This window comes from Myiozetetes cayanensis, unplaced genomic scaffold, assembly GCF_022539395.1.
Source record: "Myiozetetes cayanensis isolate MyiCay16 unplaced genomic scaffold, myiCay2020 scf1, whole genome shotgun sequence".
Lineage (NCBI taxonomy): Eukaryota > Metazoa > Chordata > Aves > Passeriformes > Tyrannidae > Myiozetetes > Myiozetetes cayanensis.
The window spans coordinates 122911427-122936507 of record NW_026086604.1 but is presented as its reverse complement, the minus strand read 5'-3'; the positions used below and the strand labels follow the sequence as shown (position 1 = coordinate 122936507).

The 25081-nt window shown below is 37.0% G+C and overlaps 1 protein-coding gene across 5 annotated transcripts in view; it reads right to left on the bottom strand.

Moving 5' to 3' along the window:
- Positions 1-4942, bottom strand: part of ETV1 (ETS variant transcription factor 1) — a 66711-nt gene extending 61769 nt beyond the window's left edge. The window contains exons 1-5 of one of the 5 annotated variants that reach the window (XM_050332686.1): positions 4788-4921; positions 4457-4480; positions 3801-3934; positions 2925-3012; positions 1114-1161 (exon numbers count right to left, since the gene is read on the bottom strand). In XM_050332686.1, the coding sequence (XP_050188643.1) occupies positions 1114-1161; positions 2925-3012; positions 3801-3845 (181 nt within the window). In that variant the 5' untranslated portion in view covers positions 3846-3934; positions 4457-4480; positions 4788-4921. Of the gene's footprint in view, positions 1-596; positions 739-1113; positions 1162-2924; positions 3013-3800; positions 3935-4081; positions 4217-4360; positions 4380-4456; positions 4481-4787 lie in introns of those variants that run through there. The other 4 variants (XM_050332707.1, XM_050332698.1, XM_050332713.1 and 1 more) reach the window with 4 other exon arrangements.
- Positions 4943-25081: the final 20139 nt, after the last annotated feature.

The window sequence follows — 25081 nt, the reverse complement described above, 5'->3', positions numbered from 1 at the left end:
GACATGATAAAAATTAAGCATATGTGAATACTCACATTCATTTGAATCAGGATAAATTTAGAGAGTTTTTTTTTAACTTTCATCAAATTCATGTCTATTTCAGATGCAGAAGTTTACATATAAATGTCAACCAGAAATGTTAAGAACAGGGAATGCACAAAAATCTTTATGTTTCAAATAAACAGTATTGTAAATATCAAAGGGAAAAAAAATCAGAAAATACTGCTGAAAAGAACAAACAGACTTCAACTAGCACAAAGCTACCTTGCAACTTGTTAAAGTTCTCTTAATGCAGCAGCACATTTTTGTTATTGTTAAATGAATCTCTCAACAACTACTCTAAATTCTGATTTGTACATTATTGTTCTTAAACAGTCTCTCTTCATTAGAATGTGCTGTGCAAGATTATTTGAAATACCTAAAAGAACATGCATGTGTAAAACAGACCAATGTTAGTTTTCTAATCACCCGGTACACAATCTCACAACTACAAATACGAAGACAAAAATAACATGCAAAATAGGTAAAGGTTTCTAGGAAAAAAAAAAAAAAGAGAAAATAAAGAAAAAGGTACTGTTAAAGTATTTCATACACACCTAACGTTCTGTGTTGTGAACAAGGTGGAAAGAAGACACTTGCACTTAAATCTTGAAGCATCCCGTCCCGATGAACCCAGAGAAACTAATTTCTGCCATCAGAAAAGTACTCCACCAGAACACCAAATAATTATATGTGCTGCTGAAAAGGAAACAGCAAGCCCAGTTCTGGCTGTATGTAGTCTCTCGAGGTACAATAATATAAACCTGATCAATTGCAATTAAAATCTGAACAGAGGCTTAGAACTTGAAGTCTTGGTGCATTAGTTCTTGCCAAAAGCAGATGTGATTGTGAGCTGGAAGCAATTTCTCCTGGTAATTTGTGATGACACTGGGTAGAGCAGCCCCAGAGTCCCCAAAGACAAACTCATCAGAGGCTCTAATGTATGCATGACACATGAGGTGGCTCTTTTAGAGCTCAATTAATTGGGCTGAACATTAAGACAGCAAGTTCAGGACTTTTTTTTCCCCCTCCAGAGTTGTTTTTCCTCTTTTTAAAAGCAGTTTTTTCCCTTACCTTCAGCAAGCCATGTCTCCTGTAATTGGCTCAGATCTTGAAAGAGTTCTGCAAAAGATAAAGACACAGATAAAAGACTCATACCTTTAATCTTTTCATAAGATTACATTATGTTCAAAAACGTATTTTTCCCTAAGAACAATATACATGAATCCTATTTTGGCAGTCAAATGTATAGACAAAGTAGGTATTTTGGGGCATCGGTTAATGATTTTTCTATACCTATTAATAAAAAAACAAGCCCTTACTGTATTATCAACTCTTGAAATAATAACTAGAACCTTAACGAAGCTCTGTAGTATAAAAGACTCATTCAGCAATACATAGAAAAGTTAAAAATCATAATCTTTCTTACAGGTGAGTTATTTCTGCTTATACAATTCAGGCCTTCTCCTGCAATATCTGCCCCAGATAAAGCTTATTCGGACTTCAGCAGTTCTGCCTGAGCAATAACTGAGTATTTTTAATAGTAGGGTCATATCTATCATATAAAAACTCTGAAGCCACGACCTGAGATGCAGCAACAGCAAACAGAAATGGGAAATCTTTTGCACTTCCCCTTATGTTTTACTTTGTATGACAGGGAGATCACCACTATTTCCTCTATGCTGCACTCACTGTACTTCTTTAAAGTTAAAACCACTTTCTTCATAGACTGAGTTTTGCAGCAGTTTAGCTTCTTCTGCAATTTACTGAAATGAGTTGCTTATAATGGGTGTAAACCAGAGCAGCATTCAGCTTACTTGGAAACCTCAGAAAGTCAGTTATGAAAATTCTGTTTACTAAGAGTAAGTAGGATATTTGAACTAACAAATGGTTTATTTTTAATTTACTGTATTTTGAGAGAGACTTCCTCTCTTATGAATGCTGACAGATAACTATTTACATACACTTAAATGACAGAGGCTATTCATTTATCCTGTGGACTGATACCCCACATTCACATTGGGAAGTGACTTAACTGAAAATCAGAAAGTTGCTTTCTTTTCAATCTACTTTTCCAGACAAGTAGGGATTTTGAAAAGTGTATTGATGTGTCCTGAACCAGATACAATGTATATAAGGACAAGTCAGAGGCCCCTACATGCCTTCCTGTATGTCCTACATACTCACAGGGGTGTAGGCACAGCACCTATACAGACCTGGTAACCTAAAGAACTGTTAACAGCTATTACAAGCCCATAGTCCTCAAGTTACAAACATGAGTGACTACTGATGGGACTAAGTTATAAATCTTTGGCCCTCCAAAACTTTTTCAATTCTAGGCTTCAGTAACCGAAATTCCCTGGATTTTTAACCCTATCAGTGTTATACAACAACAGAAACAGCCCAGCAGACACCAGAAGCCTGACTACTACCTCTACAGCAAGCTAGAATGAAAACCAACAGTCTCCACATCCACATTCTCTCCCTCCTGCTAACACCAGTGAAGACATACCAGTAAAAAGGATGTTAAAAGACAGGAGGAATGAAAAATGCCTTAAATCTCAAGAGGCCTGATGGTGAAAAAGCCAGGTGCCATGACTTGTGTCAGATGCTGCAAAGTCTTGGCCTCAGTGCACGACACCTGTGTGCCACATGTGCACAAAAGCTAACAGGGTAAGTCAAGGAAAGAGTATCAACTTTATCACTTTACTGTCTTTGCCAGTTTGTTTTGCAGTAGCAAAGGCAGTTTTCTTGTCCAGTTTATTCAGATTGATCTACATATATTTACCTCAAAAATAAATAAATAAATAGCTCTCAAAAAGCTTCTCTGCATTAGTAAGAAAGGGAGAAGTGGGGAGGGAAGGGGGGGAATGACAAGCCCTCACCTTCTGAATCATGAGCCAGATCTCTGTTAATGAATTTTCTTTTCCTGACATTTGTCGGTCTCTCATTACAGTTTCTCCCACGCGGATTCTATAAACAGGAAAGATCAGTTACTTTAGAAATCTAGGGTTTGGATTTTGGTTGATTTGGTGTGAGGTTTTTTTAATGTAATCAAGTATACTCAAAGTTAGCATAAATTCTTTACATTTTCAAACAGGGATATGATTATCTTGCAGCCTTAAATTTCTAACAAAAGATATTGCTGAGCACCTAACATCCTCCAAAAGAGTCCTGTGGCTAAATGCAAAACATTTTTATCTATGTAGACATCTATTTGTACAGATACATATATAATGTGCTCAAGCAGCAACACAGTACCAATCATGTATTTTTAGCATCTAAAATATACAAACCTACACAATAGCCCATAAATCCCTTCTGCATAAGCTGTGCAAAAGAACCCAGATATGAAGTTAAAATAGGCTGCTTTGTTTCCCTGTGTTACTTATTAAATTGTTTGCAAAGTCCTGAAAGAAAAAACAAAAGGAGGAAAAAAAAAGGTTAATGTTTGCCTCAACTTCATTCTTCTGAACGTTGCAGGCAAACGCAGCCAGAAACTTTGAATGCAGCTGCTGCTGCTCTCTCCTCTCATCCGCTAATCATGTGCATTAATTTTTTAATCATCCCAAAACTGTCTTTAAAAGAACACGATGCTTTATTGCAATAACTAAGAAGATAGGCTCATCTTGCAGGCAAAGCTCCCAGATGAAGAGTCGCCCCTACAGCGGTAACAAAGCAGAGACTGTGTCTCTAAAACTCCCCCACAGAAATAAGTCGGAGTCAAGTTTATAAACACCAACTTTGAACTGATCACTCACATTGGTGACCATGTAAGGCACTTGCTGGTCATAAAATCCATCCATTCTGCAGCTCTTCCACGAGTCTTAGCTCAGTGTTTTATTTACTGGGCATTTGATCTGGAGATTTCCTCGGGATCTGGACTCCAATCAGCCTAGAGGGGAATACAAGATGGCTTTTAGATTTTAAAAAAAAAAAAAAAAAAAAAGGCAGCAGCATGAATGAACTGCTTGCATTTGCATAGCTAATTAACCTCAAAGAGTCCCATTCATAAAAACAACCCTCCCTTCTCTGCCTTCACCTGGGTTACGCGCTCCTGCCAGCAAAGCGCGGAGCAAAAGAACTGCGAGGCGGCGGCGGCGAGCGGGGCGAGGGCAGGGGTTTATTTACAGTGCCCGCCGTGGCCGCGGGCGATCCGCGCCAGCGGCAGCCCCGGCGCTGCCGAACGTGTGCTCAACTCGTAATGGCGAACGCGGGGCTCGCCGCGCACTTCGCGGCGGCGGCGCCCGGCAGCCGCAGCCAGGCACACGCAGACACACACACACCACACACCCCACACACGCCCCCCCGCCCCACGCACCCAGACACCTTCTCCCCCAGGATCGCTCCCGCCGCCCGCGGCCGCCGCGCAATCCTTGCGGGGCGGGCGGGCAAAGTTGCGGGGGGAAGAACCCACCTGAAGGCCACGCGCGGCGATCGGCTGCAAAAAAAAAAAAAAAAAAAATTCCCTCCAAATTTAATAAAAACATTAATTATTCCCCGGCACTTCCCCCTTGGAAGCCGCGAGCGCCACTGACAGAGCTCAATCCCGTGGTTTTTCCTCTCCTCCTCCTCCAGGGGCCCCCGAGCCGCGCCGGCGGATCCCCAACGCCCATTGGCTCCCCGCGCCCCCCGCCGGATCGCCGGATCGCCGCGCGCCCGCCCCGGCCCCGGCCCCGGCCCCGGCCCCGCCGCCCCCGGCCCGGCCCCGCCAGCGCCGGCGGCCGCGCTCCGCGCTCCCCTCTGACCCTCGGCCGGCGGCGGGGGAAGGGCTCGGAAGTCCACAGTCGGATGCCCGGCGGTGTCTCGGGATCCTGCCGCGGGCACACCGTGTCCCCTACACACCCCCGCGTGGCAAGGCAACCCCCTCCATTCACAAAAACGTGTTTTGAAAAAAAGTTTCGGCTCTCTGACTCCACAAAGGCAAAGCACACCCCGCCACGAACACGCGCGCCCTTTCCGATGGCAGAGCTGCCCCGCAAAGCGCCGCGGGCGCCCCGCGGTGAGCAGGAGGTGAGCGCGGCGACAGGGACTTGGCACCGCTCTGCCCGGACCTGGTGGCACCCCCGGGCTCGGGGTTGCTCTGGCTTTGCTGTTCTGTTGGAGGTTTTTGGTTAGCGGTTTTTGTTTTGTTCTGGGGGTTTTTGTTTGTTTTGGCGTTTTTTGGGAGGGTTTTTTTGTTTTGTTTTGGGATTTTGTTTGGGCTTTTTTTTTTTTTTTTAATAGTTGAATCATAGAAAGCAATTTTTATTTCCACTAGGATGACATAATTTCTAGGTTTTGTGGACAGAACGTGGCAGCACCCAGACACGGGACCTAGGGGACTTTTTGGTGCAGTGATGCCAGGACCTACCCAGCTCAGGATTCCTGAAGTGTTCTCTAAGAAACTGGGATTTCTGTTCTTTGGACAGAGTGGCTGTTGGTTGTGTCCAAAGTCTCTCCCCTTTCTGAACGGCCAAAATGCACCAAACAGATTCTGTGGTTTCATAAGAGCTATATTTGTCCTGTCTTTGAGCAGTGAATTCCAGGTATCACAGGAATCAGGTGATAAATGTAGGTATTCATGATGGTGTCTTGCTGTGAGATATGAAGTTTCAGATTTCTATGATCTGATTTAGCTCAGCAATTAACAAGTAGAGCCTCAAGTTAAGTCCTACTTCACCCTCAGCACTTTCTGAGGGCTCTCTTTATAGCTAAAGGTATAAAGGCAAATAAAGAAACCTGCTTTTGTATGATTCACCTCTGGTGGTTTTAACAATACTCAGTCACTTCCTCTGTATTTTTTAAATTGCAGTTGTTTCTTTACACTATATTCTAGAACATATTACTTTCTGCCACAATGTTTGTCTCCTCCTTTCTGATCTCACTATTCATACTCACTTGACACTTGTCCTGTCCAGCCAAGGAAGAGGCAAGCACCATGTTCCCAATACTTCAGTCTTTGCAATACTGCCTTTTCATGGACAACGTCCACCACCAGCAGCTTGTTTTCTATGTTCTTTTTCCTTCTGTTTTCAAACAGCCATCCCAGCTGGAATTACAAGAGAGTAACAATATTCTAAACGTTGTATAAACCTATAATTTTATTGTGTTCTTGGCCAAATGTCTGAGTTGCTGTTCCCATAAGCCACTTTTGTGATAAAATAGAAAAATTAAATTTTACCAAATACTCCAGTATAAATGATGTTTGCTGGATAATCATAGAATGGTTTGGGTTGCAAGGGACCTTAAAGATCATCTAGTTCCACCCCTCGTGCCATGGGCATCTCTCAATAGATCAGGTTGCTCAAAACCGCATCCAACCTGGCCTTGAACACTGCCATGGATGGGGCATCCCTAACTTCTCTAATGAGTCCATGATTTTCTTATACCCATGTCCAGACTAGAGCAGCTGCTGAGCTTGTGGGAACGCTGTGGCTGCACATGTGACCCCTCCAGTTGTCCATCCCACCCCACTGGATGTCTGAGCCACCCATCAAACAGCTCCCAAAGCACTAGACTTTACCACATATACCTCTAAAGCAAAATCAGTGATTCTTATCTTTCAACAGTGCACTAAAAATTGTTGGTGTGTCAGTCAGACAAGCTGATTTAACCAATGTCAACTCAAGTTACTTCAGAGCCATCACATATCGGGTGTCACCTGTGAAATTTGCGCTGCTGCATCCCATCTTGCACTTTCCCTACACCACAACCTACACCTCACAAAATCTAGCACAGCACTATGGGCACCTTCCAGCACACTCCCCCTCCATGTGCACGGGTTTGGCATCCTGCTTTACGGAGCTGTAGGAGGTCCGGGTTGGGCTGCAACTCCAAGAGAAGCTGTGCAATAAATGCATCCTGTCAGGAGAAACACTCTATTGCTTGCTGTTCCTCTTCATGCCACACATCTCTTCCCTGTCGCTCATGCTGGGGAGGAAAGGAAGAGTAAAGCTATTTGGAAGCCCTCTTTATCCTCATCTTTGTTCATCCACTCTGCTGAGTGGTACTCAGGAAAACTTCATTAACTACTAAGAGGAGGACAGTGTAGATGTAGTTCTGTGTACTGAATGCAGTCTTGTATCATCACTGGTTATAACTGTCTTATATGTAAACTGGTGGGGTCATATAATTATTTTCTAATTTTTCATGTTCAAAATTCTTGCCACTTTGTTTTTTTTTTTTTTTTTAAAAAAAAGCTTTCTGTTTTAATTACTCTTTTTAGAAATCAGTACTCTTTAATATCTTCTTATTAAAAAAAATCCTTTTAGAAAATGAAACATTAACCTCAGAATCACTTTAATTTTTAGTTGAAAAGATGAAACAGTTTTTTACCAGATTGAGGATATTCTGGAAAAAAAAGTATTGAATTTATTTTACTATAAAAACTTGCTTTAAAAAATTAACTTTTCTACTGATACTGCTTTATAAGAAAGATTCTTGATTCCTTTTGCAAACAGACGTTTTCAAGTATACTATAAAGCTTCACTATCTATTAAAAATTGTATAATATTTCTGTTTCTTAATGGCAATATACACTTTGCACACTTCTCTGAAAGAGGACAATGAAATACATATTTCTTGCTCAATTGCACACATTGTGGAGATACAGATAATTGCTGTAACATAAAACATAGAAGTCAATCCAGACGGAGCAAAGAGAAGATTTGATAAACACTGGTTTTTTCCTAGAAAATGTGAGAAAATGTAACCATGTTTCCAAATAAAGAAACTATTATAATCCAGTATGATAAAATCTAAGTTCAGTATGAAAAAAAGGAATAAAAACTAAAGATTATGAACTGACTTGATAATAAGACAGAGAAATAGACTTAAAAATAATTTATGCTGAAAAACCTTTTGAACACCTTCATAAAATTATACCAAAGAAAATCTTTCAGAAAAAGGATCGTCACAATTGAAACATAATAGCTAGGTAAATTTCAAAACAACATTAAATTAAAAAAAATCATACTTGTTTCTCTGAAATTGTTTAGCTTATCCATTCTTCCAGGCATTTCCCCAGAAAACTTTGATCTACTTGTGGGCCTGATAGACAACAAAAGAGATGCCCTCCATCCAAACAGCTGTTGAGCAGCAACTTTTAAAACATGGCAGACTCAATAAAGTAACAACTAAGTATGTGGCTGACTACAGCAAACCCATGAAAATCTGATGAGATTTCTGTCTGATAAATTAACCCTTGACCCCATTTTAACCTCCTGATGCTGAGTCTTTCAGCAAGTTAACAGTGCTTATTTTATCACGATGCTAGTGGCATACAAAACAAAGTAGTATATGACAGCAAAATTAAAAAGAAAAAAACCAGAGAAATTGATAGGGCAGATACTTGCCCAACAGCGTGGCTTTTTCTAAGCCTGTGTTTCAAATGCAACGTCTAGGACTAAACCTTAAATCAGGAAAAAGGAAAGTACCAGTAGGAAGAAAACACATGGTGATTATATCCATATGCTAAACTATCAGATGTGGAATTAAAAGTACAAGTAAACAAGTATCTTCAAAGCAAGAAGGAAAGAAAACAAAGAAGTAATCCCAGTTTGACTGCATGAATTAATAGAACATTGCATACAGCATTGCACAAACCTAGAGGCCCCTAAAAGCAACTCCATTTAAATGTCCATTTACCTGATAATGCAATGCAGGGTAATTTTCAGTATACATTTGTCTACTAGAAAGTTATGCTAGACAGGAAAACTAAAATTAAGATATTTCACAATCAGTGCAAGAAAGCAAAAGCCCTAACAAGCCTTCTATTACAAGATGTGCCAACCATATCTTGGGCTGTTCCAAAAGAACTGTGATTGACAGATTGAGGGAGATCCTCCACCTCTACTCAGTTCTTGGGAGGCCTCACCTGGAGTACTGTATCCAGTTCTAGGGCCCACAACATAAAAAGGACATGGACCTGTTGGAAAGGGCCACTAAGTTGATCAGAGGACTGGAAAACCTATCCTATGAAGACAGCCTGAGAGAGTAAGCGTTGTTCAGCCTGGAGAAGAGAAGGCTCCAGAGACACCTTATAGCACCTTCCAGTACCTAATAAGAGAGCTGGAGAGGGATTTTTTAACAAGGGCATGATAGGACAGGATGGGAACAGTTTTAAACTGAAAGAGAGATGAATTAAATTAGATATTAAGAAGAAATTGTTTATTTGAGAGTGATGAGGCACTAGACCAGGTTGCCCATAGAAGTTGTGGATGCCTCAACCCTGTCAAGACCAGGTTGGATGGCACTCTGAGCTCTGAGTGAAAGATGTCCCTGCCCATGGCACAGGGGATGGAAGCAGATGACCTTTAAGGCCTGTTCCAACCCAAATCATTCTATGATTCTATGAAAGGTGAAAAGTTTAGTTTATTAGTATTTTCAGCCTTCATTATAATTAAGACTTCAAACTATAAAATCTCTAGAAAGGAGAAGGCCTGGCACCTCTCTTAGAGCACTGGCCCATTTGTTGGAGCAAAGTAACCTCAGTATTGTTCTGGCTCTCTTAGTAGTCTTCCGAATAATTCCTACACAGGCAAACCCTGTCATCTCACTGGGGTTTTTTTGTGCTTATAAGGTGAGACATTGAGTTCTTAACTTGAGAGGTATTGTTGAAAATAATAGTCTGTTACTGTTGATTGTAGAGATATCGGCCACCCCTAACTCCTTGGACTGAAAGAGTCCATTTCCTTCTGAACCTTTGAAAGGCAAAAATCATGCTACATATATGTATTAACTTCAATGACAATTGCTACAAAGCAGGAGTGAATCACCTAGAACTGTGAATCCATGATCAGGAACAATGCTCAGCTCTACATGCCATCACAACCAAAGCAGTAAGCGGTCCACTACCACAAAGTACCAGAGAACAAGTTAAATGACAGTTTGATTAACTTGTATAAATCATCGTTATCCCATCACAACAATGCTCATTTCCTGACCAACTGAGCAAATCAAAATAAAAATTATACTAGTTTAGGATCTAATATAGCAACATATGAGTCACTGGACGAACAAACCAAGTTAAAACATGTAAATGTAAATTGTAATAGGTTCTTACAGGGTCAGTAAGTTTCCAGCTTGCACTCCTTGCAATCACATTCATGAAATGGCCAGCCATGATTAAGTGTTAATGAAGTAGCCTAGAAGTTACTTGAATATCAGGCCAGTAAAAGAATTTCTGCATAACCCTAATCTCACAGATGGTTTTAATTTGCACATCCTCCTGTATGGATACCAAGAGAGAATCGTGCAAACACTTCAGAATCCTTCACATACTTTATGTGAGATTTCTGCCCCACTGTAGTTCATAGAGGTTGTAGAAAGCCTCAAATCTCCTGATGCATTTATAGCCTAAGGCAAACATGAAAGAAGGAAAAGGAAGAGAAATGCTTAAAGATTGTGTTTACTAAGTTTGCTGGAAAATCTGTTGTTTAGAAGTTGCTCGGTACACATTAAATGGCTTTGGTGGTCGTTTAAGCCCTCTTGAAACCCAGAAGACACAGAGATGACACAACGTGCCCTTTCAGAATTACACTCTAACTCAAGATCACTATTGGACATGCTCAAAGCTTGAGCACAGACATTAACATAGCAGCAAGAGGTCTGTTGGAAAAAGCAATGCCATTTATTAAACGAGTGGTTATAATGACAAAAACCTCAAACTTCTGGAGTCAAAGGGCCTTAAGCTTGTCTACTCTGTTTTTTAGCAGCTACATCAACTGGGCTAGTAAAAAATATGACCTCTCTCTACAATTGTTAATTTATTAATTTTGACAGAGCAAGAATGAAAACACTATAAGAAGGCAATAGCTATATTGATATTACATCATATATATGCACATGTGAAATTCTAAACATGTATAACCATTAAGACCTAGCCATCCACTACCACCTGCCTACCATCCTTAAACCCATGTCTGCATAACAACACCCGAATATTCCAAGACAAACAACACTAGGGTCAAAGAAAGAGGACAAAATCTAAGCCCAGCTTCACACACATAAAATAACAAGATACTGAAAAGCAAATATAGATTACTTATGCAAAGAAAAAAATTATAACAATGAATATTATTTCTTAGGGTGTTTTTTAAGTAGTAAAAATCTAGTAAGGACAAATAAAAATACTTAGATAAACTATTAGTTGAAGAGCACATTGTTCTAAATGCTGTTTCAGAGGCAAACCCCTTCTCCAGTCTCCAGTTAATTAGGAAGCAGCTTTGTTATCAAGAGGGTGGAACGTATGTGTTGCCATTTGTGCTCAGGTGAGAAATTAATTTTTTGGGTTCCATTTGCAGTAGGGAGTATGTATTTTGTTACAGAGTAGCTAACATAGGAGAAAATGTTAACTTCTGTGAGACTAATGAGATCATATGCATTATGTTTTGCCATATTTAATATGTTCTTTATTTTTAGTTGCTGAGAATGACAGCCTTGCAGCAGGACTTTGTTGTGCCTAAGATACTGAATAAAGATAGGTAGTCTCTGCCCTAGAGAGCATAGGTGTTTGTTCATCAAAACAAAGAAATTAAAATGTATTCTCCCTTCTACCCCAAACTAGCATCTTTGAGAGGCAGAAATAACAAAATAGAAAATAGCTAGGTATGGCTTCTATCTGTGCCAAGCAGAGACATTTTAAATCAGAGGTTTTAAGGTAGTGTTTCAAAGAACACAGTGTATGAGGTTTCTGAGCTTTCAGTGGGAACTTTTCCCATAAAAGCAAAACATAAGTAGAAAATGTGGGGCACTGCAGGCTGTTGTTACTGCTTTTATGGCTGTTACAACTATTAGGCAGCTACCTAGAGCAAACAGTATCACAATTAGGTTAAACTATACTGCAAAGAGCCAAAGACAGGGTATGTCTATGAAAGGTGGTTGAACAGAGCATGGAAATCAGTAGAAGATGGCAATATAGACAAAGTACTAGTCCTGGTAGCACTCCATGGCACACACGGGGAGAGAGAGCAGAAGAGAAAGCGAAGTTCAGATACCAGAAAATTTTAGGTAGGCAGTGACTGGGAAAAGCTACTGTTTGCAAAATTTAAATTGAGGACTAAACAACTATATTGAGTCATGTGGCAAGTAAATTCCTCATTGGATGGAAATTTCAGCTGGGAAGAAATCAACTAAAAATGGAGACTAAAATTATATGTACAGATGGAATAGAATGCTCAGGATCTACAGGCCAGAGTCCCCCCGAATGAACTGAGCAAGTCTTCATAGAAGTAATAAATGCCACAAAGGATATACCAACACAGTAACATTTGAACCCTTAGAATTATAAAACACAGAACATTTAGAAGCAGGAAGTGATATTTTTGTTCAGTGAGTTTAATGGGCTTTAAAACTTTCATTTTCAACTTCCAAAATCTGTTCACAAGATAGGAAAGAATATTTATACCTGTTTTTCAAAAAAGGAAATTTAGGCTCTTGTGAGTATACCAAGGATGAATAAGAGGGATAAATATCGCATGCTGGGAGGATTTCAGTAATATTCAAGGACTTCATTGCTTCTTTGACCTAGCTATATTGGGTCACCAAACTCACCTCTAATGTGAGAGGCTTCTTCCACACAGAGTGCACAAGGTTACCATCATTCACAACTTTGCAATTCATTAGCTTTCAGTATTTGAAAAAGAGGGGAGAAGAGAAGAACACACAATCTTTGAATGTTAGGATTTTCATTTTTGAAAGTATCATGTTTTAATAGGGCATTAAGTTAGTGGTTCTTATAGGATTTTATTTTGTCATAAAGATTTTTTTGCCTGTTTTGAGGAATATAACTATTTTAAATTGTTCTGCATTCAACCAGCCACACACAAAAAAACCTGAACTGAAAACAGAATGTGGAATTAAAGCCCTAATATAGGTGACAAGGGACAAATGGGGCAAATATGATCTAGTCCCATCTTTAACTACTGCTGTTACAGCTACAGGTTCACCATAGAGGAGCAAATAAGACAGGATGACTGCAGGTTAAAGGAAGATGCTCAGCTCTTGTGTTGAAATATATTGCTGTGAATTCTTTTCAGGTCTGTACAATCATAGAAGTTGTGACTTTCCATTATTGTATATTAAAAAGATTGGTTCTGTAACTAAAATAATACATCTTCTGAGAACTGTCTGCTACCTTAATAAGCAACCAGCGTGTATACTGTCCACAAAGAGCAAGAAGGATTCTTGTACCATAGTGACATTTCATGGTCTTATGTTTCTTTCTAGCACATTTCTTAGTGTGTTTCTTAAAGTAATTTCTTAGCAGGCTGAAGAAATTACTCTACTGTAAATGTGAAAAATCTTTTTTACATAAGGAAAACCTCATAAGCCATTCTGTTTCATCTTTTTCCTTGTGCATATTATTCTACCTAGTAATTTTTATCACTAAAAGAGTGTAACAGAGTAGTAGAGCAGAGATTTTGAAGACAAAAATCTATACAATCTCCTATTTTGTTTTAAAGGAGGAGAAGGGGGGAGAGATTTTAACAAATCGTCTTCCGATCTTATTTACCCATTACTGTAATTTTTATTTAGTCTCTGTATTTCTTAGGGTTGCATAGTATTAAATTAGGTTGGACCCACTTTACACATAAGTTTGGAAATAGCATAGACCAAAACTTAAAATTAGCTGAAAATTTATTTATGAGAAGTTTTAAGAGTGTCTACAGTAAAAAACATACTCTTATGAAAAAAATCCACAGAAGCAGCTGCTCTTAAAATGTCATGCATAGGCACAGCAAGGCTTGCACAAAGTTTCCACTACTTTTAAAAAGGAGTGTTAAAATAAAACAATAATAATAACAATAATAATAATAAAAAAACACACTCTATCAAATGCTAGTCAGTCTGAATGGAAATTTTCAGTTTGGCAGAATTTCAGAAACAGAGTGGCAGAACAGAGGCAGAAGGATTTGACATTTATTTGCTTGTGTTTCGAAATCACATCTTGGTTGAGAAAGAGGGAAGGAGGAGAAATAAACATCTCTAAGAAAAAACAGCAACAGAAAAGGTACAGTTTATGTTTGATAGGATTTATGTTATCTAATTACATTATACCATTCTTAACCTAAGATTTAAAATACAGAAATCATATTTGGGTTTTAAACATAACAGGCTTGAGTGGCATTCATTTGTCCAGTTTTGGTTTGGGTTCATCTTTATTTATTGTTATTTTAGTTTCAAGTGCTAAGTTTAGCTCTCTTTCAGTGTTAATTGCTATGTTTATTTTTCTTTTTAATTTCAGAGGCCTGCAGTATAGTTTGAACTGGAAATTAATTAAATTCTTGGTAAATCACATTCTAACAGGAGTTGTTGGAATCCCATTGTGAACAGGGCCAGGCTATATTTTAAAAAAAAAAATCTTATTCAGTTGGAATTCAGTGGAAATAAAAGCAGAAGCTCAGAGCAATATAAAAGTCCTCAGACTGTAGATTTGCCTCAAAAAAAAAAAACCCGACACAAAAGATATAAGACTTCTTATATCTAAGGTTACAATCTCTGCGATCTGGTACTTTATTCAGGATGTTCCTGTTGCAAACTGTTGATTCTTTCTATTATCATCACTAAGTTTTTGATGATAGCCTAAGGAAGAAAGCTGTTTTCTATTCACATCTTACAAAGAAAGCTCAAATTTACTAAGCACAGTAACCTGAATGACTTTTTTTTTTTTCCCCTCCACTCAAAGGAAAACATACCGAATTATAGAACTTTCTTGCTTTCTTTCTTTTGATGTCAATTTGTTTTTATCAACTCTGTTTACTAAATTTAATTTTGTAAATGCAATTCATGGCAAAAACATGTACCAAGTTTTTGATGGCTAACACTAGACTACAAATCAAAGCAAGCCTTCCAAGAAGGACTTTCAGCTTTCTAAATTGATGTAATATTTTTGTTGCCTTTTTGTCTGGGCCGAATGCCATCCTTTGCTGTCAAGTTCTCTTCACAGGGTGTCAAAATATTAATTTTAAGAGCTAAAAGATACAGGATGAAAACTACCTTTGCCAAGGAAGTTCACGCCATGACAATAAAGATGATGTCTTCTGTGCCCATTCCTTGGATGACATAGATGCAAAGGAGAAGTAATATACAAGAAGAAGCACCTACACACCTAAAATTATTCAAAAGCTAAATATACCATTCACAGTTCTACCCTTAGGATAGTAATAAAGGCTGTACTTGACGTATATTGGCTAGGTTGTTAGGATATTCAAAAGCTTAAGAAATGAGTAAATTGTTAAGGCCATGCATAATGCAACTCATCTCAAACTTTTGACCACAAGGATGACATGGTTATATACATAAAGTGAAATTAGTTAAAATGCCATCAACAAATTACACTGGTAAAATGATAAAATAGTCAAATATTTTGGCTGAGTCATACAGTAAAAATATGGATGACCATAAATTACAAATCTGTATTCTAGAGTTTAATATTGAATCCACACCAGCAAAAGCAGAGTAAACTAAGACTTGAAGCTGAAGGCTTGAAAAATTAAAGAAATTGAAATTAGAAAGTAGTTTTCTAAAGTACAAGGTGTCACCTCCTAAAGTCAATCAATGTCAGAAAAATGTTTTCTACAAAAGCAGGGCAAAATGCTCCCTTCTCTCCCTCCTTTAATATCTTCCCACATTTATTCATACAGGAATGCATTAACAGTTTTTTATTATTCAATGTTTCTCATAAAAGTTTCCCATAAAGTAATATATCTACAATTAAGATTTTCTGGTTTGTACTCTATATATCTTCACAGAACAAAAGAGGGAAAAGAAGACCATCGTTAAAAAAAAGGGAAGTAAATGTTTGGAAATTCTGGATGTTCAAAACAGGTGAACTATTTAAGAGCAATTCTATTTCAAACATACCATTGAAATTTTAAAAAATTGGAAAAAAAAAAGATGAAGGGGAAAAAAGGAACATACCAATCTGTTGTTTAGGCTCAAGAGAACAAATTCCATAGATCCTGTCATTGCAGACATAAAAATACTTTGTTCCCTTTGTTCCCTCAAAGATATCAGTCAGCAACCTTACAATACATGCCATGAGATTTATTTATCTTGCTAGATTCTGTAAAAGCAATTTTTGAACTTTCCAAGGTCTGCTTATAAAACCCATAATTAAAAGGACTCTTTTCTCCCTTTTTTTCCCCACAATCCCACAAACCAATAGCAAAATATTAGTAACAGTTACCATAATTCACTGTGAGGTCGTTCAGATCTCATGACTTATGTAATTTATTCTGATTAAAGCACCTACTCTTACCTTGATCAACACCAAGATGAATCCATACTCTGCCAAAAGTCTGTTTTTGAGTAAGTCAAAAATGCCTTCATCATACAAAGAGTAATTTTTCCCAAGCAAGGTATTGTTAACTAAGCACCAATTTGGTGTCCTCTTTAAAGAAAATTCCACTACAGAAACCTTTACACGTACACAAATCAAATGTTTTCTATTCACCTACTTGATTATCTCCTAGGCACCTGAGATGTCCAAGTATTTGTGCCCATTTTCACTGCCATGACTATAGAAAGTTTTGTCTATACTTTTAAATAAAGCCCCTTGCACTGGCTGGTTAAAAACACATTTTTTCTCACAGTCAAAAGAGGTTCATAGAAGAATCTTTTGTTCTATTGGAATAAACACTCTATGCATATAGCCCCTTTGCCTAGATTTGCTTTCTGAATTATGATTTCTAACTCAGCTTCAAGACTTAACGGAAACTTTACTTCTGCAAAGAAATCAGAGATTTAAATTTGAAGTTCAAAAAGTCATTTATAAATAAAGTTATTACTTAACAGGGCTATATCAGGATCCTAGAAGATCATCCCAAGTTTAAAAAAGGGACTAGAAATCCTCTTCTTCCTCCTTCTATTTTGTACCAGGGCATAGAAGCCAGATACTTAGAGGTTTGCCAAGGCATTCTCCTTTCACTGTTCCTTTATTTATGCTCATGAAGTCTAATTTCCTCATCTAGAGTAAGTAAGAAAAATGTAGGAAAAAAGAGATATGGCAAGGTGAGAAATCAGTGACTGCCTTTTATTTTCTCCCTTTTAATATTAAAAAAAGCACATTTGGAAGTTCACACAGAGGACTTCTGAGGTGTGTAAAGATATTTTGTTAATAAACATTGCAAATTTCCCAAAGCTTTATTTTTCCAGTGCTGGCTATTTTTTCCAGTTCTATTCTTGTCTCTAGCTTTTTGCTTCCATAATAGATAAAGGAAGGAGGAGTGCTTGCTTTCTTACCAGATCAGAGCATGTTAAAAGCTGTTGTGAATTGCCTGCAGACCATTTACTTGGCCCTGGATTTTACCAGTTACTGAAAAAAGTTGAATAGATTATCTAAGTATGATGCTAAACATAGATAAATATTCCACTAGCTTGTTTGCTTTAATAGTTTAACCAGCACTGTTTGACATCTCTAATCCTGAATTGTTTTATCTGTTGGGTGTGGGGCAACTCTATAGCATAAACCTGAAATGCATTTGAGACCTTGGCCCATACATATACTTTCTTCTATTGTTGCTTTAGTCAGGTTTTTATTAGTGCAATTTTTTCTCTGTATCACTGTATATTGTATACTCTGGAGAACTGGGGGCAATTAAAGCTACTCAGTCCATGGGCTCTAAATATGATCCTCTCTCTTCTCTAACAGTAATTAATCTGTGAAATTCTCATAGTTATAATCATGTCTTTAAAAACCTTTAACTCATCCCTCACAGAGCTGTACATTTCCTATGTGCTGTCACATTTTGTATAATAAGCAAGCCAATGGAAACTGTTAGATGGATGATTGGGCTGCAGCTCCATTTTTTTAAAGTAGTAGAGTGGATATTCCATGTAGAAGACATTCTGGTGCTTTCCACATAAAGTTTCTCTAGTTTCACTAGAAGTATTTTGCTATATTTTTCTCAGTTAAAGTTATTAGATGTTTGATTTGGTTTTGGTTTTGTTTTGTTTTGTTTTTTATTATTATTTTTATTTTTTTTAATTTTTTTATTTTTATTTTCCAGCCAAGAATTCCAGTTTCAGCTATACCAAAATGTATCCCTATTTGTTTTTCAAGTATTTGCAATTTCCTTCCATTAAAAAAACCCAAACAAACGAAACCAACAAGGAGCAAAAAAATGCACCACCCAAGTCTGAACAAATCAAAACATTTTTGATTTGACACTTAAAAAAGACTAGGCTTCTTGTCACTTTGTCCTTGACACTTTTTTAAAATGTTTGAAAATAGTAGGTAGAAGTATTTCATATTACCTTAAAGGATGGATTTTAAATTTATAGATATTTTTGATGACTGAGTTTAAAAAAAAGAAAAAAATTACCTTTCAAATTTTTGTCACTCCCCCAAGAAAAGTCAATTATTCACATATTTTAGTATGGAATGACCAGTAACTAAAAAGAAAGAGGATTCTGGCCTAATTTCTAGTAGTAACTAGTACAGTAACAAAGGATGATTGAACTAGAGCTTCTCTAATTGTTTTAGCTTTCCTCCTTAATAGAAAAGAGCACTGTAGTCTGCACTGATTTTTTTAGAGCTCAGGTCATTGAAAAAAATGAGCCAGTGTCTGTGAAATTCCTTCAACAGCTTTAGGAAAGGAATGTGATTTTACCATTGTCCAACTAATGGTGGCTTCCTAGTGGCTTTTGGTTCTCCAAAAGGCACCTGATGATAGAAAAGTAATTTCTGCATAAACTAGCTTAGGCTCTTCAATAGTCTTTCCATGCTGCTTTGCTGCAACAGCATAGTAAGTCAAGACTATTAGAAATAATTTATTATAACTTCTAAAGATTTCTAATTTGTTCTGTGGCTCTTTCTAGCAGTAGGTCTTTTATTGCATGTGATGCAGTCAGCTAAATGTTGTGCAGTCTATCAAATTTTGTAAACTCACTCAAAAAGCCGTTATCAGAGCTTAAATTTAGAGTCTTCTTCTGAAAGCACAAGCACCTACCTGATCAGAACTAAGAGACCAAATACTTCTGGCATTTACTTAAAAAAAAAAATGCCCAAACAAATGAAAACACATCATCTTTTCGGGAACTGAGCACTTAGGGAAAATGCTGGAATGGCAATTCAAGGAAGTATCCACACTGTACATTTGAAAAATAGCAGTTTATGTTAGGTTTAATATAGCAAAGAAATCTGTGCTGCCAGTACTGTCTGACAAACATCTCTCAGCTTTTCGAAGGGGAACATGTCTATGGCAAAGAGGGCAGTTGAGTCTTGACGAGCGTTTAGGCTTAGGCTTCTGAGCAAAGACTGTCGACATGAAAAGTATTTTCACCAACTGTAGTGGTGCTTTTGCAAGACCACTAAATACAATTTATTTTTTCTGTCTGAATATAGCATTTCTTATCTTTTTCGTGCTTTCCATATGGACATCATCTGCTGTTCTGCATGTTTAATGGTGCAATATAAGTATACAGAAACGTCCAGAAGCCATTTCTTATCTGTACAATTAAGCAACTCTTACAAAAATGCTTCACATCACTTTAGGGTAAAACACTAAACATAACTTACCTCATCATGAATACAAATCTACATTCATCCTATTTATTATCACTGTTAAGATAAATTAGTAATTATCAGAATGACGAGAAGAAAAAAGGTAGCTTGCTTGCTTACTTGTACTGAGGATGATAGTGTCATATGCTGGTTATTAATAGCAGGGGGGTTTAAAACAGTGGAATAGTAACCCTTATAGTAAAAGAGAAAGCTATCATAAGTGTTAAATTTCAAATAAGCCACATCTAGCAGCCCTGAAGATGAGATCTGGAAAACTGCAAGAGCTGACCAATTAACCCCTAGTTGTCAGCTGAGTGACTTTTGACATGACCTGGGAGCATGGTCTCAGTTTCCTATTTTTTTTATTTTTTTTGTTTGGTTTGGTTTGGTTTTGGGGTTGGTTTGTTTTTTTAATTTTTTTTTTATACAAGAAATTCATTTTAAGAGATTTTTAAGAAATTCAGAATTTAGGGAAAAAAAATCTAAAGAACCTTGATCAAATTCTATGAGTTACCCAGGCCACATTTCACTAATTTTAAATCAAAATTTACCTTGTCAACACAAATTTTATACAAGAGTTCCTATTTTCATTTTAATTATTGATGCTAGTCTCATTTTCTAGCCAACTCATATTAGTTTTCTTGTTTTGACTAAAACTTCTATAGAGATAGTAATTATGAAGAATGACCTCAGGACTTTTTTTGTCTAGTATAACTAAAGGACTGTCCTGGGTAATGTCTGGTGTAACTAACACTAGTAGGGTTTAGAGGTCTTGATATGGGACTAGGAAAGCATATACTGTTCATATGCAATTATTTAGTTTTGTACCAAAGGAGAGAAGGCAAATCTTTACATTTATCTACAGCCTTTATGTTCACTGAAACTGGGAAGAGGAAGAACAGGGGGAGCGGAGATGTACAATATCACTTGAGAATTCTCATTTACAGGAATTACATTTTTTTTCCCCAAAAAAATGAGCAAAACAGACAGCATGTGCAGTAAAAAATAAAATCATCACATCAATACTAGACAGACAAAAGGAGTGGGCATAGACAAAATAACAGAATTAGAGTAGGAAATTTTGTTTAAGACTTTCATATAGACTTCTGAATTTCAGTAAAAAGTTTTGTAAAATGTTGATGGAGATGTCAGGAAAAATTTAGTCTCACATTTTAAGCCAAAACGAATTTTGTTGTTAGATCTCAATTAACACAGCACACACTACTGATGGGGTGGTAGCAATGAATGTGTTTACACTTAGTCTCAGTTTGGTTTGGTAAGCTATATTTCAAGTAAGTGAAGTCCTTAAAGTGAAAAGAGATTGCAATTCAAATATTTGTGAGGTTTTTATGCAATGTTCTGTATTTTGCTTTTACTATAGTTGAACAGAACAAGTGTGTGTGAAGAAACAAAAGACAAAAAGCAGCAGAGTGCATTGTATTCCTCTTGACTGTATCAAACTAAAGAGACTCCCAGAACTTTTCCATGCTTCCCAGAAACATCACCCACACAAGGAACACTGCCCAGCATGCTGAGGGACTGAAGCTGGGACCTCATCCCTGCAAGTAAGAGTACTCATGGATTCACAGTTTAAGTGCTTCTGAGGACATAGTTTAGCTCTTTGGCATACCACAAGTATGCAACCGTTTTGTTAAAAAGTCCCAGCTGTATAGTAATTAGCACACATTTTTAATCCATCTATTCTCTGCTGTGAAATGGCAATAGTGCATAATAGAGAACTTTAACAAGCATCCACTTCATTCATTTATAATCTTCACTTGAACCAGTACTTAATTTCTGTACACCACACAGGTTCAACTGTAAGTCTTGAATCTCTAATACAGATTAGAGAGGGATTTACTGAGGGCAGATCACGTAAAAGTAGAAGGCTGATAAGGATGTTACCCGTCCCTACAATACTACTCAGAGTTAAACATTTTCCTTGTCCCATATTAAGACAACAGTTGGGGTGCTAGACAGCAAACCTCTCTCTGCCTTCAAACACTGCAGCCATGTTCATCCCTAAGGGCAGAGATCAATCCTTGGTAGCATCATACAGCCATTCATTCTCTGTTCTTTGCAACTGAGTGTTGGGGTTGTTGGGTGTTGGGGGCTCTTTATGAGTTGTTTTGTTTGTTTGTTTGTTTTTGTTGTTGTTGTTGATTTTAATAATCAATAGGAAAATCTGGGAAAAGGCTTCAGTAAGATATATGTTTTAAAGTAATATCCTTAAGCAGTAGAACAATTTTTTAAAGCACAACCAGCTGTAAAATGGTATCTGACAAAATGGTCTGTTATTTATCTGCACAATGACATCCCAACTTTGCCAATATCTTAAGGGGAACTTCCCGCAACTTCTTGTTGAAGTGAGTGCTTTTCATTTCTCTTCTTCGAAAATGAAAAGCTTTACATTTCTAAAGGTAGGGATTTTTGAAATAAGTGATATTATTTAAAGTGAGCACCTCAACTACTCCATGCTGCACCCCAGAAGGTTTTGCCAATTGTGCGTGATCACTTGCTTCTGCCAAAGGACTAATCTCCCCTGTCATCTGGAAGGTTTCCCCGCCCACTATCCCACAGTCATGCCAAAGCACAAGAGTATCCCTTTTCCGAACTACATGGCTTTTAGGAGACTGCAACATAGAGGCTGCAGAGAAACAAGGCAGATAAAGAGCCTGCTAGGGAAATTTCCCAGTTATGAAATCACATATATGGCTGGTTTTTTTTCCCATGAAGTCTCTGAAGAGAATTCATTTTTATACATATGGAAATGGAAATGAAAATGGACTTGAAATGGACTGTTCTATCTGGACATGTAAAATCAGATTATCTGTCCTTGAGCTATCCTCTGTTCACCTGGCTATATTGTGTAACACATCCTCTGCCAAAAAGAAACTATGTAAACATAATTATGCGTGAAAATGTTTGTAAAGCATTAGCATAATTAATTGATGAAAACTGACAAATGTGACTTTGAAAATTTTCTAGCAGAAGTAGCATATTTTATAAACATCATCATCATCATCATATTGAAATTAATCCATGAATTGTGTTTTATATTGATCTGCAGAACTGTTGGTATAATTTTAAAATTCACATTAACCATAAAAGTAAAATTGGTGAGTAAAAAATTTCATCTCTTTCCTGTCTGTGTGATTCTAACATCAAAAATTACAGCTAAATCTATTTAAAGTTATTTTAGAGATTTTGTTAACAAAGAAATAGAAAATTATTAAAATATTTTGGAAAGCATACTAGAAACAGAAATTGAAAATAGCATTAATAACTATACCTCGGGCATTGGCATATAAATAATGGATTTTTAAAGTTTTGTAATAAAATACAAATTAATATAAATTTATCTTCCTATAGTCTCTAATTTTCAGTCTCAAAATGAAGCTAAGAAATACTTTAAAACTATTTGAGAAATTTATTTAGAGCTGTATTTACTTATGAAAAATAAATTTTTGGTTTAGAGCATTTATTCTTATAACTGTATCAAATTGATTTAATCCCTATGTTTTTGAAAGGAAAAAATTTCTACTCAGAGAGTTACAACTATGATTTTGACAGATATGAAGTTGTCTAAAGATGGATAAGTAGCTTCTAACCCATACTGAAATCAATAGGGGCTATGCATTACTAACGTAGTCAGAAGCCTAAAGACAAATATAAATCTAGTCAACAATCCAGATGTCAACAATCTGGAAGAAAACTTTATTATCAATGTATGTGAATGAGATTGTGTCCCCTGTTTAGGGAATTTAATCCACATTTTCTCAAGCATGTAAAAATGGCCTTCCTGTGGGTTTTCCAATAGGCCACATATAAACCTCATTAAACTGCAGCACTAAGACCTACTTGAGAAGGTTTCTCAATGTAAGGGGAAAAAAAATCCGTAAAACACCCCCAGCCCAATAAAACAATAACAACAACAAAACCACTTCACAGTACGCTATATGTCTAAGGATTTTGAGAAATTCTTTAGGAAAGAAATTAAATAGAAAGAAAAGTATAATTTTTGCTTCATGTTGTCATGGCTATTGGGTTTTAAAGACTGATGTTTTTAGATGCTGTTAATTATTGCTATAGCTTTTCACTTTTTTCTTTTGATTTGACTGCACTTGAACTGTAAGAGTATTTCCTTGGGAGGTCATGTGTGACATAAAACCATAAATATCTGGCATCTTTTTCAAAGCATAAGCTGTGGTGCATCTTTTAAACTATAAAAGCATATAAACTGCATCTTGAGAATCTTAAAAGTGCTTAAAAATCAATAATTGAGTGTTTTGCATGAGCATCATGAACTCTCTAGTGACATCTTAAGAGGACTTTGAAAAAAGGTCATTGTGTAATACTTGAGAAGGTGTAACTCCTCTCACCTTCAGCATTAAAACACTTCTTCATCTTAAAAATAATTGCATAATAATGGCATATGAAGCAAATAGTCTACTTCCAAAGATAGATATTGCATACCAAAGCAGTGTTCATTGTAGGGTGACTAAAACTTCGTTGTAGCTACTAGGTACACAGACATGTGGAAAATTTTGGTATATTGCTTTTGGAAACAATATAATCTCCATCTCTATCAAATCCAATTCTATAAAAGACTCCAGTGCTCAACAAGTGGTGTAAGTCAGTGCAATGTAGTTGACAACAGCCTTCAAATACATGGAAGATTTTGCACTTCAGACCAGTGTAACTTGTTTTAGTCTTAAGAAGGTTTGCTGAACTGGTTGCATGGTGGTACTCTGGCAGAAAAACATAGCTGATGGATGCTAGTTAAGCTTTGTTGCACAGTCACTCTTCAGCTTCTCTGTCCTTTCAATTCAACACATTCACCTATACTTAAACTCCAGAGAAGTGAGAAAAATTATGCCTATTCTGTTGATTTCCTCCAGAGAAACAGATAAGAGAAGTAGGAATATGTAGTTTTCAACTTTGGCAACAAATTTACTTACATTCACTTTAAGTTACCAAGTTGGTTATTTGCTCTGTCCCTTAGAACTGCACATAAATCTGTATTAAGTTGGTGGAAATATTTCTGTTAACTTCAGAACTTTCACCACAATACATTCCTTTTTTTTCCACCCTTTCTCTACACCTTTTCTAAGGAATATTTGACCTAATGTCATATATAAAAAATTTTGAAATAATTAGAGTAAAACTTCCCTCCATAAGTGAATTTTAAATGTGTACTATTGTGTAGGTAAAGGTGGGGAGCTGCTTGTTTTAAACTTAATTGGAGTAGAAGATATATTTCCTGGGAATATTTTGCATTAACAATAGATTAGCAATTTGGCATAAAGGGTTATCTATTTAAGTTTCACATTGTGCTTAAAGGTGTTTTGTGGCCTCACCCCCAGAACCCAAAAAAATCCCATAAGCCAAAGAAGAGAGCATAAACATTAGCTTTGAATATTCAACTACCTCAGCTTTTTCGATATCATAAACATGCTTCCAGTAATTCATAACACTTCAAATGAACTAGTCATAATAAGAAGCTTCTTACTGTTTCACTGAGTAGGCACACTTAGTGTCACTCTACAACAT